Genomic DNA, 16,999 nt, shown 5'->3' on the forward strand with positions numbered 1-16,999 from the left:
AGCATGAATGTTCCCTTCGCAGTCAATCAGGACCCGTACTCTGATATTTTGGATCATGCCCGTGCCTGGATGTGGATTTGAAAGGGTGGTCCTCTCGACAGCATGCTCTAGTCGGTTTATAAAGTCGGGCTTGTCAAGTTCTTGACATGCAGAACTCCAGTTGTAGGCTTGTGCTGCTGCCCGAAAGCGTTGACAGTGGAACGACAGCAGCTTTCTTTTGCGTGCATGCCATTCTGAGATACACGGAATCGCCGCTAGGGTATCGTCTGCGTTAAAAAGTACGTTCCTCAGCGTGGTTATAATCCTGAAAGCAGGATCTCGCTGAGGTGCTGAATTTGTGTAAGTTGTCTCTTGACAGCCAGCAACAGGCATGACGTCCACGTCGAATCATACAGTCAAAAGCATGAACAAACCAACCCCGATCGGGAACCATACAGCGTTCCAAATTGGAGGGTTGAGGCAATGTTATCTGGAGAGAGAAAGAGGTCGAAGCAGAGCACAGAGTGGAAGTCCAAACTGGTAGATGCTGGCCAATCGGGGTGTGCCTCCGCTCAATACCCGAGATGATTGACCGATGGTGTACACGCAGGAACGCATGGCGAGACGGCGACGAGCTACGGCTCTTGGATGACCTGACAGTCCGACAGGTATGATATGTGCTGGGTACCTAGGTAGAAAGACCATCTTTCATTGCAAGCGGTATCCTTGTCCGGACAGCTGTCTTCTGTCAGTGTTGGGAGACTCCTGTGCAGCAGCACCTCAAACTGAAGCGAGGCCGGAGCCACGCTCGGCCACAAAGATGGTAATTCAAAGTACTCGTTTTAAGATTACGAAGGCGAAGTGTCTTCAGGTCCCTTCCTCCGTTCCGAGATACAGCGCCTTCGATGTTGAGGACGAGTGAACTAGACAGAAAGGACCAGGATGGTTCTCTTCATTTGCGTACTTGCCAGCGGATATAATTACCTTCCTCACCCATCCATACAGTTGACACAGGGGCTACTTGGTACCTCCACCTCTACTTGTTTCCCTCAAACCAGGGACAGTATTCCTTCCTTTCCAAACATGAAAAAGTCTTGCATCGCCTCAAACGTCGCGGTCCCGATGCCGATCCGCTTGAAAGTTCCCAGGTCGCCGTAGCACTCCGGGTTTGGCATACCAACACGCTTCACAAGCAGGAATATCGCAGCCTCGCCGAGGATCATGCATTGGTTGTGGCACAGGCGCAGGAGATGAATCTTTTTCGGTAGCGTGCGGCCCGGGTCAAGCACACCCAGAAGCTCGTGCACCTGCCAGTCCCTTCTGTTCTGCATCGTGACTAGGTTGCGTCCATCTCCTTTCTCAATGCCTTCGAAGTTTGTTGGTTGCACCATGAGTTCGCGCAGTCTGAGCGTGAACTGCGTTGTGCTCTGCTGACAATAATTCACCAGGTCTTCAGCGCGAGTCGTATCACGCCCGTCGCCGTCATTCAGAGCCGCCGCGGACGTGTCGCCTTGGACATTGTTATTTCTTTCCTCGACGTCGTACAGCCAGGTGACTGGATAGTCCACCGAGATCCAGCTCCATGACGGGGATCTAATCTGCCCCTGAGCTTTGCACATATTCATACCACCACCTGCCATGTTATCAAACACCCACGCCAGCTCCAGGAGGATGTCACTCATCCATAGGCCCGAACGAAAATTCGAACTCGTCAGCCCCCCAAACTTACTTGCCACGCCCAAGATCGCCGCATACCTGTCCTCCGGCTTCGTAAACGTCTTTCTCGAAAACACTTTGATGATGTCTTTCCAGCCGCACGGCCCGTTCTGCCAGCTGCGCTCCTCGGCTGTGAACTGGGCGAATGATCTCCAAAATTGGCGGGTGAGATCTTGAGACATGAAGCCTAGGTCACCGAAATGCCGTGAGATGGCTGGGGGGGCCTCTGGGAGGATTGGAATCGGCTGGGACAGAACCGCCGTCTTGCATTCCCAGAAGAGGCTTTCTCGGCCGAAATGGAGGATGGCGGAGGACAGAATGCGTTCCTGATAGATCCAGCCACGGGGTGCGAGTGGCGAAGCTTTCATTTCCTCGTCGAAGGACGGCAGGCTTGGCCGCAGACCGAGAGTCGTGGGTGGACGGCTACCGTCTAGAAACCTCCAGTCAAACTTTACAGTCGGAGTGACAGCTCTTGTTCGGAAGAGACCTTCTCTAGCCGAGTTGGCACTCGAGGCAGAAATTGTGAACAATGCGTTGGAGTACACATCGGCCATCTTTGTTGCCTCGTTCGCCCAGTCCTGAATTGAGTCTTGAAGGATGCAAAGCGAGTCGATCCAAAGGTACCGGATGCCGACTGCTCTGAGCGTCGCCACAGCGTCTCGAAACGTGCTTGGCAGGGAAGCCAGTGGAATTCCCTCCAAATGTTTGTGGAAGTTGTTAGAAGTCGTTGTCAGAGGCTGCTCGTCTCCCCAGCGGTGGCTGAGAGCAACGTACGTCCCAGCTCTTCCTTTGCTCTCGACCAGGTAAACATCATCTAGACCCGGTACTTCACCCACATAAATCACTCGGGTCGGAAGCTTGGTCGTTGCGATTCTGCGACATTGCGTATGCCTAGTCGTACATACTTCTAACCAGTCTTTCACCAGTTCAAGGCTGGAAGGGTCATCGGTGCGCGTTGGAACATCTCTCTGCGCCTGTCGGAACTCTGTGAGGCTATACTCGTCTCGCGCCCCCTGGATTCCGTCGTAATCCTCCGCTTTGGTCAGTCTCTCGGGTTCGAAGATCTCGTATCTGGTTCCGCACCACCAGAAGGATGCCGGGAAAGGAGCCCCTTCAGCCGAGGTGCTACTATCTCCGACCTCTTCAGGCTCGAGCTGAATCGAGAGGCTGCAAAGGTCGCAGCCCAGCCTCGCACGAAGTCCCCGCTCGGTGCGTCCTTCGTGTCGGAAGTCAAGCCACTGTGGCTTGCCTTGTGCGGTATGGAAGAGGCATTTCGAGATCAGGGACTTGCAAAGAATACAGAGCATGGTTTGATGATTGGATCTATGGCTCTGGTATTGGGGGGCATGCTAGGGCTTTGTCCTGTAAGTTGGAGAGAGGTATTCTGACCTCAATCTGTGGGAGACTGCTCCGCTAGACCTCTTCTTTCAACAAAGCAAACAAGCCACATTTCTTGGACAAATTGTCGGTGAGCTCAGCCCGGAGGCGAAGCAAAAGTTGCTGCGGAATCAGGCTGCCATACAACACTGGAGTATTCTACCTCGAGTTCTTGAGTTTCCGCTCTGCCAGTACGTTTCCATCTGACCGGAAGAGAGGCCACTTCGCAGAGGTTTCAACATGGCTCTTCATGGACGACTGACGTTTCTGTTCGACGACAAGTTCGATTATGAATTCGAAATCATCATGAAACAGCTGCCAGCCTTGAGCGACTACGAGGTTGCGCTCGAGATGCGTTCATTGATGAAGAGGCCTGACGTAGTAGAGCGAGCGAAACAGATGCTCCAAGTACGCCCTGGGGTTGTTAATGTGTTTCTCGATGGTCGCTACCTGATACATGATGCACTCAACCAAACCAGCTGTAGCGATGCATTTTGGGTATCTGAGCTTCTCAAATATGGAGCAGATCCGAATGCACGAAGCAATTCAGGAGACACAGCAGTGTCCTGGGCGTGCAAACTGTGCAGAAATAACGGGTCGGCTTACCTGCAGGCTCTCCAATCCTTGGTTCAAGCCGGCGGTGACATCAATTTTCTGAATGATCAAAAACCCGTGGGTGAGGGCCAGACTCCACTGATCCTAGCCGTCAACACAAGTCGGCTGTGGAGCGAAGATAAGCTTAGACCCGATGAAGATGACAAGCGAGCCTTCGACTTGGTGGACGCATGTATTGGACTTGGTGCCGATGTCAACGCAACGGACACGTCGGGTCGAACGGCTTTACACTGGGCGGCGATGTGCGGAAATGTGGTGGTTGTCAAGCGCCTGCTAGATGCCGGCGCAGATCCAGAGCTGAAGGACTCGAAGCAGCGAGGAGTGCTCGACTGGTGGACGCATCAACGCAACAAAGCAACTTTCAAGCTCTTGAAGGAGAGAATGAACCCGAGAAACTTCGCAGCGAAGACGGTTAAGACATCGACAGAGGACGGGGACAGCGAAATTGACAGCGAAGATGAAGTTGACCAGCGCAACGAGTTGAGCAAGTATTTCCCGAACGTCCCTAAGGCCCCAGGTGCAGCTTTGGCTCAACCACCAAGGCAAGGACCCACCACTCTGTCGGAAGAACAAGATCGACTGGTGAAGAAACTGATGTGGTGGAGCAACACGTTGCAGTGGAGCAGAGAAACATGTATCGAGGGCCTGGAGCGATGCAATTGGGATTTCAATTCGGTAAAGTGTCCTCCCTAGAATTTGAGAGTTCTGTGATCGACTGACGTGTCAAAGGCAACTGGCTACCTTATTTCCAGAAAATGACGCTCAGCTGCAGTCGCTTGCAAGGAGAAGACGTTAGAGATATCAATACTATACAAGGCCAGAATCTCAGGTCTTCCTCTCGACAATTCTTCACAGGCGAGCCTGGTTCATTCAAGGTCAACGGATCTCTTGATGGAATCACAAAGATGGATCAAAATCTGCTCGTAGGTTTTCGCAGGCTCATGATTGGAACTAGTGTCTTTCCTTGGACAACCTTTGCGGCCTAATCAAGGCGCCATGAATAGAAAAATAGTGTGCACGATTGGGAATTGAGTCCGGATGTCATGAATCTCTTGCACCATTGAGCTTTTGTCGTCGAGTAATTCGCCCACTACCGAAAAGAGTTCGACACAGGTCGGACCAAGAAAGTTTCTTGGAGCGTCCATCCTCTAGGAAGCCATCTGCTCCGGCGGGAGGTTAGACTTTAAGGCTGCGGAAATGACTGGTCGTTTCTGGTTGAGTTGCTAATCGAAACATCGGACAAATACACGTAGCATTTAGCTACATTGTGGTGCCACCGGAACATCGAGTGGACGGCCTCCGAGAGCTCAACGTTGATCAATCTTTTAAAGAAGCAGGTGTCCGCACAGAAGTATTGGAGCTCATTCCTTTCAGCTTGCTCTCCGCAGCAGGCAAGTTTTCATTAGCCGGCTTTGTTCTTGCGCGTTACTTTCACCAAGTCTCTGAAGGTGACTTCCTCGTGCTCCGCTCCCCACGTGTATGAAAGAATCCCATATCGCGGAATAAGGGTGCCAACACATTCGACCAGGCTAAAGTCCCCGTGTGCTCCAAGCCGCAATGGATGCATGAGAAGAGGATCTTCAGAACGTCCCAGCAAAGGAAATCGTTGGAGTCGACGTAGGAAAAGAAGTAAAGATCTGGATTGGTGCTGGATGGTAAACATTTTGAAAGGCTGGTCAAAGATTTGGCGACGTTGATACCGCATTACACAGTGCCATAATGACTGTGCTTTGAGTGGTTTATCGTTCAATCATTACCGGTACCTAGATCGCGCGCCCTAATTTATACCATAGCCATCCCAAAGCTACCAGGAAGGCTCACAGGATGTGGCTACCAGCCGCACACAAGTGTAGGGACTGATCGCCTTTTTCCCGGCCAGCGTTCGAAAATGCTTCAAGTAAGGGGACACAAAATTCTATTCAGGCCGCAGCTGCTTTAAATTGTCCATTTTCTCAGTTCTCTCTCATCACCTCGAGTATAGAGAAGGAACGGCCTTTGGGCCACTTGCGCGGCCAGCCCGGAGTCGATATTGAACTGGAAATGAGCCAGCCTCAACATCAGCTTATGGCCAGCTCGCTTTGCTGACCACGTCGTGGTAGTGTTCCAAAGGTCGTCCCTCCTTTAAGCTGTCAAGGTTTCAGACACTTATCCACGAAGTCGTGTATGTCACCGTTAGCGATTGCAAAAACCAATCCGGATAGATACGCATTAACAACCGTTTGAAGAAACAAATCGTAGACCATCTAGACAGTCCGGGTAAGCGCGCTAAGTAGACAGACAGAGGGGAGGGCGAGAGCTAGAGGGCCTTTTCTCGATAAAACAACAATATTTCCTATACAAACCAGCGACGGAACTTCTGCTGGGCCATAGAACAGATATCACTTAACAGTGTAAGTGGATTCTAGTATTGTGCATATCTACTTTGATTTATGCGGCGGATGCGCCAAAAGTTACACAGAAAGTACCAAAGGCTATTTTACCGTCGCACCACGATTGTGACACGGAACATGGTGCCGAGTTTGGTGTCCGTATTCATTACTTTAATACAGGTACCTATCTACCTAGGTAGGTATCATCCCCACCAGCATTCGCGTAGGAATACATGCAAAATCGAAATATCATTTTTACCAGGATCCATCCTCCAGCAACGGTCTGCTGATAAGGGCCTGCCCTTTAGAGGATCTCTAACAACTTGAGAGGACACCTACCTCAGAGGCCCGCTTGCGTTCCTAACTCAACCGTTATAGTGTCGTACAGAGCGTGCTCTGTTTAGTACTGGTGCAGCTACTATGTAAGACGTGGGTCTGTCCCGCGGAGTAATTGTGACATCCCTGCTCGGCTGTTTGTCCGGGCTTGTGGGACGGATGTACTCAAACGTGACACACCATGCTTGCTTGCCGACCGTTCGAGAATACTTCTTGCCAAAAGTAAGCCTAAGCGAGAGGCTTTGGCACTCGATCTGCGTTCGGCCGTTTCGCTCTCCTTTGAAGGCGAGAATGGTATCATGTGCTTGGGTCTTCTGGAGAACCTGGAAACGAAGCCAATTGAGGTCGAGAAGTTGGTCCGCTTGGGTCTTTGAAATCAAAGTGAAGTCCGGGAGAATACTGAAACGCTGTCGCTCACTAGAATGCGGCGTTTGGCTCGTGATCAAGCATAGCGGGCCGAAGTCAAGATCAAAGCCCAGGTACAAATAAAGGCCAGGATAACCACTTAGGCGTAGAATGCCGGCAGTGTGCCGTCTTCCATTTTTAATCTCGAAGACCGGGTCGTTAGGCTGCCATACGTGGCCGCAAAGCATATCGACCGGCGTGGGCTTGCTCCCTGAATCAAACATTTTTGGGTGCTTGAAATTAAATTTAAACCCATAAAACGAAGACTCGGTAAGATTGGCCAAGTCTGAAAGATTGGGTTGCTTCACAAGGATATGTCGCAGTTGGATATCAAACTGCTCTCGCATTTGTGCTAGATCATCGCCATCGATCACCTTCAGATCTCGACCGCCCACGGAAACCCGGACGAATTGGTTATCATGTTCGGTTTGCTGTAAGAAGATGCATGCCTTGTTGTAACCTCGAAAGAAAACTCCTGATGTTGAGTTACCTTGGTGTTTAAAGTATCCACAACGTAGAGGTGCCAGGTACGTGTTCATCGCCCACGGAATAAGATGAAGTTGGATCGAGAGGCCTGCGTTCACGAAGCTGAAGCCGAGAGTGGTGTCGTTTGTTGGATGAATGCGCATAAGATTTTCCAGGCCTCTGAAACAATCTGGGGCAGGAGCAAGAACCGTCTTCGCAAAGCTACTGCTCCCCCAAGCGAAAATGGTGTGGTCATCAGACTGATTAATAACCTCTTGCTGCAATCGTCGGAACGCTTTTTCGCCTTCACCATAAAGCATGGGCATATTGACGTTGAAAATTCCTAGGAGACTGTAGGCGCGATCTTCCAATCGACTAGTTACCCTGCGAGCGGCCCAAGACATCCGTTGCGAGATGGTGCATTCATGAGGCTGTTTCTTTTTTGAGAGAACTTGGACATCGACTCCGGAAATGTTCCCTAGAAATACGTACATTGTATCTCTAGATCCGAGATAGTCCCATCTGTAATTATAGAAGAATACCTTTGAAGGAGCGATCAGTTCTTGTAGCGTCCATCCACGGGTAAACCAGGCACTCTCCGCAAACTCTGTTTGGTGTTCGCGCGAGTTCAAACTTGGCGCCCGCACGTCGCTCAAGTAAACATAGCATTCTTCGGCATTTTCATACCATCTGTACATGCTGTTGATTGCTTCCATTTGTTCGGCACTGCTACTTTTGTCGATGCAGCACGTATCGACCCACGCATACGAGAGTCGGCGCGAACTAGCCAGCGCGCAGAAGGCTCGTATCTTTATCCATCCTCGAAGAGACTGGTGTCGACCAGTCTCAACGTCCCTATAAGACACTTCCTCTTGCACCCAACGGTGAGACAAGATTGCGTATCTGGGTACACTATCATAGAACTCTCGGAATTCGAATGTCCTTGTGTCCAGTAGTCTCATAATAAGATCTGAAAGGCTTGCTCAGGCTCTGCTGAGGCGCGAACGTTGTAAATAGTCTCCAGCGTGATTGTTGCTTGTACTCTCGCAAACTTGGGGTTCGAAAGAGCCGGCAAATTGAAAAATAATCTCGAGTTGGATGTTGCAGCAATCTGAACATGGACGATATGTTCCGGAAGTTGACAGAGGACGATAAGGCTCCGGAATTCTTCAGCTTGGACTGCTGAACGTCGTTCTTTTCGTAGCTGGCACCTTTGGTTTCTTACGCCTCTATAGCTTCAGGCTCGTTTCAAGAAGTTTGGTCTTCAAGGAGCATTGCAGAATGTATTGGAGGGATGAGCAGAGTTTCAATTTAGCGATCAATGATGCGAGACGTTGATTCACGTGAGCGTTTACTCATAACAGCTGATATGGCGCACATTTTGGAAGCCTGCATGATTGCACTGCCAGCTCGTAACCGCCAGCGAGTACCAGTGAGCGTTCGTGGATATGCTGAAGGCTTGCTTGTGGCTTGCTTTAGCTACCCTCAGAGCTGCCTCCGCCTCCTTCAAAGCCTCACCAAAGTTCCCAAACGCCAAGACAAAATGGACTAGCCAAAGGTCTTCCTCTATCAAGCCGAATGCCATCATGGCCAGTCACGTGCAGTGCTTCCTCAGGATGTCTCAGGCTGAAGCAGCAACGCCTCACGTGCAAGGAGGGATTTGGAAAGTGCTCGTGTCGACATGCATTGCAGCATGAAAGGCTGTGCAAATTAGAGAAGTGGTAGTAAGATTCGAAATATCTGCAGTTGTGGTAGCGGATGGCGAGAGTTGCCTATGCCTTCATCAGTCCCTCCATCCTGACGCGTCAAAATGCTTCATGTTTCAGGAAGGGCCAGGATTCCATGAACACGGCATTTTTCTGTCGGGCTGACGCTCACTCACGTGACGTAGCCGATGCCAAGCGTAGTGGTGATCTTGCACGTGACCGTCCCAGAGCTCAAGCGCGACGAGCGTGTCTGCCTTCTTAAGCTCTGGAGCCCATATAATTAGGTAGTCAGGCGAAAGGAGCCCAATCATCTTCTGCTGAGGGAGGCTCTGGGAGTTGCTCAGCCACTCCCACCGTGGGCTTGGAATCTCAGCTTAAACTGACGGCTGATGTGCAAACACCCCCTCCAGCCATTAACTGTGCCTGAACTTTAATCATTTCACAACGCAGCACGACTCTGACAGAAAGCTACTTTCCGCGTGAGTTTCGCAAAACAGACCTCGAGTCGAGTAAGTCACATTTGCCACTTCGCCTCGACCGAGAATCACAGAAGTTGAAGTCCAGGTTATGCGACGGCCAATAGAATAACGTCAAATATTATCCCGCCTGGCTGGCATTGCGGTAGAGGTCAAGTAATTTCCAGACTTTATACCATCTCCACCTGCTCTGTTGCGTTCAGCAAAACCACTAGGGCTGAACGTACTCCCAATGAGTGATTTGTATTTGTGGCAGGGCAGTCGTCTTACAGTCTGCGTTCACAAGAAGTTAACATGGACTATCTACCTCTGTCTACGTATCCTTTACGGTCACCAATCTTAGTACCACTCGTTCCAGATATCGTGCTTGATATCCCTGTTAGGGCTGCTTTCTTCGTCGATCACATGATGCCGAGTGACTTGGATCCGGTTAATCTGGATAACCACTACTACTCACCGGAGAGACTCGACAATGTCGGGCAAGCATGGTTAATTTTTGGTGTTTTTGGGCATGCTTTGGCACTTCGCGATGTGCACCTTCTTAAGTGTCTATTGTTCGGACTGATGGCGAAGGCAATGCATTCGCATACACAAAGCAGTTCCCATTGATCTTCCGGCGATTCGCAGAGGCCGCCCCATAAAAAGGCGAAGACTGAACCGTCTTACCTTTTGGGCTTGTTGACATGATGGACGAAGGCTTGACTAAGCTTCTCGACTCGATAATGTGGACGGTTTCGGCTCAATCAGAGTTATCGAGGTCGGAGGTCCTTTACATCTCTTATGAAGCTGCTCTTAAAGCCATTTATCGCCTGAGATATGGCCTGACTTCTGTTAGATGGGGGTCTGTTGACGTAGGGGCTCTCCTGTTGGGCATCAAGATCGACAGGGGCATCGTTCTGTGGATGTCATTGTTGTCTCAAGTCTCTAGATGCTCAGAAATCAAGAATGCCCCTGAAAGACACTCGTTTTGCCCTGGATTACATATATATGGGTCTAGATAGATTCAAAGGACTTCGAGTCCTTCAGAGCACTCAAAATGATCGATTTGGACAACATGGTCGATGCCGTACCGCGGTCCGGAAAACAGCTACCAGCATATCCTAAGTTCAACCTTTCAAGTTCGCTTCCACCATTAAGTATAGTTGCAAGAAGTAATAGTTGGTGTGCTTTCCAGCTCGATGGAAGTATCTTATGGGTGAGCGTCCTTTACATTCTGGGTCAATGCGTCTTGGGAAGCAGAAACGACCATCGGCAGTGTTCCACCTCGAAATGTCGCTTCGAGACAATCAACGAAGCAGAGCACACCACAAGCATAGGCCTGAGTACCTATGCTGTTCTTTTATCTGGCTTGATATCTCAAAGATAGCGCAGATACTTGAAAATGGTGGCGTACCGATGGTGTCGCTTGAGGATGTGGCTAGCAGACCTGTGCTCAAAGTTGACGACTCAAGCAACGTGGGTCGATAGTCGCCATTACTCATGTTTGGGCCGAGGGCCTTTGGGAATACGGACAATAACTCATTACCTTTGTATCAACTGCGCTACCTGTCGGCCTGGGTCGAGGTCGCGCAGCAGACTGTTAATATGTATACATCGATGCGACATGTCCGCAGTATGCTTTCGAGAATGATAGGTGCATCAATAAAAGTCAGTAATGCTCGTCAGTCACCTATGTCGTACTTGAACACAAAGCGAGGCATACCTCATGCGTTCTGGGACAACACAAGCAGTGTGCCTCAATTGCTCATTCCGACACTGTTGTCAAACGTGTTGTGGTCTCAGACAGGGTGCCTCGACGTTCGAGGTATCAATGCCTTGTTCTCCCTGCAATGTTGCTGTATATAGATCAGGCACTCTCTGCACGGAGAACGAGCCAACAGAATGAAGCACAGTCAGAATACATCTTCGCTCACCCACTAAGATCAAACCGTGTATGGCAGTTAGGTTTTTCGTTCTCGAGTAATATAGGTAGGTATTCGAGTGCCTGAGATGTGTGAATGCATGGCTCTCTCAGTCAGAAAAAATCGGGGATTTGTGCGTCACCGTAGTCCGGCGAGTTTAGAGCCAGACATGCATATCAAATGGAGCTTCTTGATTGGCCAAGTGCTCTTAAATCCGCATCTGCAGATTTCTGGGATGATGCATTTGCCTTGTCTGTGCTTCGGGAACATTTTTGAACCCTCGACATTGACGCTCCAACTTCGCCTTGCTATCCCCGTCTCTCTCCCACATTGTTTGCATTTTCCGGGCTTTAATTTTCTTGTGCGTTAGTCGTCACTATGGCAGCGCCGAGAGCGATCGATGCTTCGCGCGCTGCGCCTTCTCTGTGGGATCGCGTCTCGACCTGGGTCTCGGAGAACAAAGCAGTTGCATATACCATCGCTGGAACAGTCGTGGTTATCACCAGTGCTGGAGCTATCTACTACTTCTCCGGTCAGAAACCATCACCGTCGTCCCCTCCTACAGAAAAGCGAAAGAGCAAGAAAGAGCGAAGGAAAGAAAAGAAAGCCGCAGAAGAGGCACAAAAGAATGGCATTAGTCTTAACGATGCTGAGACTGGTCAGTAAAACCCGCCTCCATTCACAGGTAGCAAGACAGGATTAACAACATTCAGGGACAGTCCCAAAACCTCCTACCGTCGAGACCGAACACGAACTGCCCGAGATCAACGAGTCAACGGTCGAGAGTTTCACAGCCGAGGTTTGCATCGCACCAAACCCGACCGGCTTGTGGCAGTGCTGACAATAAGCAGGAACGAGCAACTTATGCAGGCAAGCTGAAGGCTGCGGGCAACAAAGCGTACGGCTCGAAAGACTACAACAAGGCGATTGAATTGTACGGCAAAGCTATTCTATGCAAGCCCGATCCCGTCTACTACTCCAACCGCGCCGCCTGTTACAATGCGCTTAGTGATTGGGACAAAGTCGTTGAAGACACTTCCGCGGCAATCTCAATGGATGCGGAATATGTCAAGGCTTTGAATCGGCGAGCCCATGCGTACGAGCACCTGGGCCTGTTTTCCGAAGCTCTCCTCGACTACACTGCTAGCTGCATTATCGATGGGTTCAAGAACGAAAATAGCGCGCAGAGTGTCGAGAGACTACTGAAAAAGGTGGCTGAGAAGAAGGGTAAGGCGATACTCGCCGAAAAGAAGAATAAATTGCCTAGCGCTACATTCGTCTCAAACTACCTCCAGAGCTTCCGCCCGCAGCCACCACCCCCAGGTCTGGAAGAAGGCGCGGATCTTAGTGAGGATACAGGCAAGGGCCAGCTCCAGCGTGGACTCGTTGCTGTGAAGAAGAGAACCGCAGAAGGATACGACGAAGCATCTGCAGCGTTCAAGAGGGCCCTGGAGCTTGGAGATCTCGGCGAACACGAGGCTTTCGCCCACAACATGCGTGCTACCTTTTTGTATCTCGAAGGTGATACGACGCTGGCACTAGAGGACCTTACAAAGGCTATCGAACTCCAACCTGCTTTGACTCAAGCCTACATCAAACGTGCCAGTGTCCAACTCGAGCTTGGCAATAAGGATCTGGCCTCAGATGACTTCGAGAAAGCCACATCTCAGAACAAGGACGACCCAGACATCTTCTACCATCGCGCACAGCTTCACTTCATCCTTGGAGAGTTCGCGGATGCGGCAAAGGACTATCAAAAGTCGATCGACTTGGACAGAGACTTTATTTACTCGCACATTCAGTTAGGTGTTACTCAGTACAAGATGGGATCCATCGCATCCTCGATGGCCACTTTCCGCAGAACGATCAAGAACTTTGACAAGGTCCCAGACGTGTACAACTATTACGGTGAGCTGTTACTCGACCAACAGAAGTACCAAGAAGCTATCGAAAGATTCGACACCGCCATAGAGATGGAGCGGCAGACAAAGCCCACAGGAGCCATCAATGTGCTGCCGTTGATCAACAAAGCACTCGCTCTCTTCCAGTGGAAGCAGGACTTCAAAGCAGCCGAGGATCTTTGCGAGAAAGCACTAGTTTGTAAGTTTTGTCCGGCACAGACGTGAAGCACATGCTAATCTGATTTATAGTGGATCCCGAATGCGATATCGCGGTTGCTACCATGGCGCAACTGCTGCTACAGCAAGGCAAGGTGGTGAGAGCTCTGGAATACTTTGAACGCGCAGCGGAGCTCTCAAGAACGGAAGGGGAGATCGTCAACGCACTTTCCTACGCCGAAGCCACTCGAACGCAACTTGAAGTATCGCAAAAATATCCTCAGCTCGCTGCTCGTCTACAACAAATGGAAGGAGCCGGACTCGGCGGGCCCCAGATGAGATAAGACTGCGACGGAACACTATATGCATCGATTGACTTGATCCATATCGTGAGGCATTCCCCCCTCCTCCTCCTCTCATTTCTTGTGCGAAGGGATCTATGCGAGACTTCTACTTGTACGTAATACGAAATCCCTTGCTAGCCTTCGGGACGTGGGCCTTTTGTTTTTGCATGGGGTGGGCGACATCCCCAGTTAGATTGTGGATCTAATGCAGGACGTTGATCGACGACAGAAAAGTCCTGCTGTACGGAGTATGTCAGTGTACAATAAGATTGGAGATAAAGACGATTTTTGACTGATTTTAAGAGAGAATACTGTGGAGTACCTCTCGATAGATTCAGCCTCGTCGAAGATGCCCTCGATACAGTCTTTGTCGACACGAGACCCTAGAGTTGGGAATGATGTGCGCCGCATTTAGCTAGGTTAGTAGGGCGCTATTTGTAGATACGGTTAGGGGCAATTATGCGATAACGATAAGACCACGGACTTAACCTGTTTGGGCTTGTAAAGTGACTCCGAGCCCCTCATTGCAGCCTGCGGCGTGTACAACCACTTCGTGACTCGAAGGCCAGACTCTGACCCTGTTTCAAAGGCTTCCATCGTGCCTGTCGCCTAGTAGATGCCTTTTGGTGGGCTTCGACTGCCTTGACATCTTCCCAGGCCTCGATCGACCTCTTGAACCCCAGACTCTCTTATTGTTTCAGAGCGGACCGTTCACGGTGCTGCGGAGACTGAAGCAACAAACTGGTTCATCTACTCCTCGATCCCCTCCGGGTGCCTGCAGACTCAACTTCACTTCAACATCAGTCTAGATCCATCCACCAGACTGGCTTTATTCCATCAGTGCCCAGGTCAACGTCGTCCACCAAGGCTCTGGTCGCTCTCACAGCCTTCCAAGTCCATCTCACCCTTTCAGACGTCGCGACTTATCTCCACGACAAGCCCACGATGGCCTCGACAACCCAGCCAGGATACGGTATGATGTCTCAGCCATGATGCTGCCACTCGGTGTACTGACTGGTTGCAGTGATTCTTCATGTTCGAGACCTTCACAGCGATGGTCCCTTCCCTCAGCGCCGTGTCATCCTCACATCGCCAGACTGGTTCGTCAAGATCGGACGTGGGAACATGACAAGCGATGAAGGCCTGATCCCCAGCCTGAGCAACACGACCTTTGATTCAAGAGTGATGTCCAGAAACCATGCTATATTCTCGGCCAATCCAGAGACTAAAGTATGCCGAACATGCCGTCTTGGGAAGGCAAAAGCTCACATGTCCTAGGAGATTTTTGTCACGGACGTCGGCTCTATGCACGGCACTCACCTTGCCGGTAGACGATTGAAGACCGAGGAACCTGCAAAACTCTCTCCTCAGGATATCATCACCCTCGGCGCCGATGTGAGCAGGGGTCCATGTGAGTATTAAGAGCCCACTGATGACGTTTTCTAATCCTGCGATAGCATTCTATAAACCCGTAAAGGTTTCCGTCGACTGGACGTGGTATGAAAATGAGTAAGGACAATGCTAAGGGTTCACTTCTTTGCATTTTGTTTACTGTGTTTCTAGTGACGAGTCTCTCAACGACAATCCTGCTTCCACCCAACCAACTCGCAACTCCTTTTCCGCCGAATATAGCGATGAGGATGCATACGGAAGCGATGTCGACCCACGAGAACTCAATAATTTCCAAGAACATACGGGATTGGAGCAAGAAGTGGTCGTAGCTGAAAACGCTCTTGGAGAGAAACGAGCAGATACGGTTGACGAAGACGAAGAAGAGGATGCCGCGGTCAACGCCGTGGAAGACTCATTTTGCTTCCCACGTGTTGAAGTCACGGCCTCACTATCACGCACCTTCAGTGTTCCAGACTCTGATAGCTCTGACGTCAACAGCTATGTGTCTAGCAGCGAAGACTCCAACATTGATAGTCCGACCTCGAGTCCTGTCAATGCGGCTCAGGTAGTCGAAGGCAAAGAAGTGGCTCCTCAGTACATCGACATGGGGGCCGATATTCCCGCACAAACCGCGCAGGCTGATTATGAACCGACAGCCACGCCTGGTTTTTCAAAGACCGACCCAGCAGATGTCATTATGTGGTCTTCAGGATGCCTTGATGCCATCCGAGACGGAAGGGAAAATGATGCAAACAGTGGGTGTCCTCTTCCAACAGAAGCCGACCCCCTTGGCCCTCGGCCCATCAGATCGGCACTTGAAGAGTTACCTAAGACTACTCGTCTTGACACTTTGGCGCTCCCTCAAGACAGAGTACATGCACATCGAGCACCTAGTCCATCGGATGCGGCGATGGCCAAGTCGTCGACCAGCGAGATGCCTCGGGCTCCACCATTTGTTCAATCCTCGGCCACCACCCACGAAACATTCCCTGCTGACTACCCAGAAACTCGCTCGATTTCCGCATGGGCAGGTCACAATTCTGTTTTGTACGATTTTCACACAGGGCCTCCAACAGGGTGCGTTAAAGAAACTCCTCCGTGGCATCGGGAATGGGCTGGCAGTTCCCCATGCACCGCCTTGACGCTACCACCGCTGGACCCTAACAGAGTCCTCGCCGTCGCCGAGCCAGTGCCCGCCTCCGCGGGAAACCATGTCTTGAAACCGGAGCAATCCCACAAGCGAAAAGCAGATCATTTGTCGTCGGACAACCTCTCTGTACATACAGCTGATGAGTTTCTTCACCTTTGGGAGACGGCCAAACCTGACCCTGACCTTGTCAATGATGCAGGAGCTGAGGCCCGAGAAGAGAGTCCCTCCAGCTCGCCTCTCGCAGACATCCCGGTTCAGAGCACAGAGATTGACGATCAGCCAGCTCGAAAGAAGGTGAAAACGGGCGTGGTCAGTGTTACGGAGCCACGAGGAAATGGTACTAGCGATGCCGTGAAACTCGTCGTGGCAGCGATTGCTGGTGTGGCTATTGGAGCCGTTGGCACAGTGATCGGACTTGCAGCTTTACCTCCCCTTGCGTGAAGGCCCTAGCGTCACACTTTACCTCTGCCCGAGCATTCAAGTGTACTCCTGACGACACGGCAATGTTTTGAGGTGGTTGACGGTTTGTGGTCAGCACGGACAAGACCAGCAAGCTATTATGATTGAATGATGGGCGGAGTTTCATGGGTTGGGTGTTCCAGGGAGTTGCAGTGGCTAACGACGGGCGAAATGCATGGATGAGTGTTCCTATTTTAGAGACTCTCTCTCTCTACCGGCTGAGGGGGCGAGGGGTTGCAATCGAGGAGTTCA

The 16,999-nt window shown here is 50.8% G+C and overlaps 5 protein-coding genes across 5 annotated transcripts; 3 read left to right on the forward strand and 2 right to left on the reverse strand.

Moving 5' to 3' along the window:
- Positions 1 to 1,028: 1,028 nt before the first annotated feature.
- PV08_10789 (uncharacterized protein) lies at positions 1,029 to 3,002 on the reverse strand (the record flags this gene model as incomplete). The annotated part of the gene is made up of 1 exon (XM_016385103.1): positions 1,029 to 3,002. The coding sequence occupies one exon, from the start codon at positions 3,000 to 3,002 to the stop codon at positions 1,029 to 1,031; it is 1,974 nt and encodes a 657-aa protein (XP_016231705.1).
- A 310-nt stretch (positions 3,003 to 3,312) lies between these two features.
- On the forward strand, positions 3,313 to 4,380 carry PV08_10790 (uncharacterized protein; the record flags this gene model as incomplete). Its single annotated transcript, XM_016385104.1, has 1 exon — positions 3,313 to 4,380. One exon carries the CDS (start codon positions 3,313 to 3,315, stop codon positions 4,378 to 4,380), a length of 1,068 nt encoding a protein of 355 aa, XP_016231706.1.
- Positions 4,381 to 6,421: 2,041 nt separating this feature from the next.
- Positions 6,422 to 8,224, reverse strand: PV08_10791 (uncharacterized protein; the record flags this gene model as incomplete). The annotated part of the gene is made up of 1 exon (XM_016385105.1): positions 6,422 to 8,224. The coding sequence occupies one exon, from the start codon at positions 8,222 to 8,224 to the stop codon at positions 6,422 to 6,424; it is 1,803 nt and encodes a 600-aa protein (XP_016231707.1).
- A 3,499-nt stretch (positions 8,225 to 11,723) lies between these two features.
- PV08_10792 (uncharacterized protein) lies at positions 11,724 to 13,746 on the forward strand (the record flags this gene model as incomplete). Its single annotated transcript, XM_016385106.1, has 4 exons — positions 11,724 to 12,003; positions 12,059 to 12,144; positions 12,197 to 13,445; positions 13,496 to 13,746. The coding sequence occupies 4 exons, from the start codon at positions 11,724 to 11,726 to the stop codon at positions 13,744 to 13,746; spliced, it is 1,866 nt and encodes a 621-aa protein (XP_016231708.1).
- Positions 13,747 to 14,691: 945 nt separating this feature from the next.
- Positions 14,692 to 16,729, forward strand: PV08_10793 (uncharacterized protein; the record flags this gene model as incomplete). Its single annotated transcript, XM_016385107.1, has 5 exons — positions 14,692 to 14,719; positions 14,771 to 14,976; positions 15,025 to 15,157; positions 15,204 to 15,255; positions 15,310 to 16,729. The coding sequence occupies 5 exons, from the start codon at positions 14,692 to 14,694 to the stop codon at positions 16,727 to 16,729; spliced, it is 1,839 nt and encodes a 612-aa protein (XP_016231709.1).
- Positions 16,730 to 16,999: the final 270 nt, after the last annotated feature.

This window comes from Exophiala spinifera (assembly GCF_000836115.1).
Source record: "Exophiala spinifera strain CBS 89968 unplaced genomic scaffold supercont1.8, whole genome shotgun sequence".
Classification (NCBI taxonomy): Eukaryota; Fungi; Ascomycota; class Eurotiomycetes; order Chaetothyriales; family Herpotrichiellaceae; genus Exophiala; species Exophiala spinifera.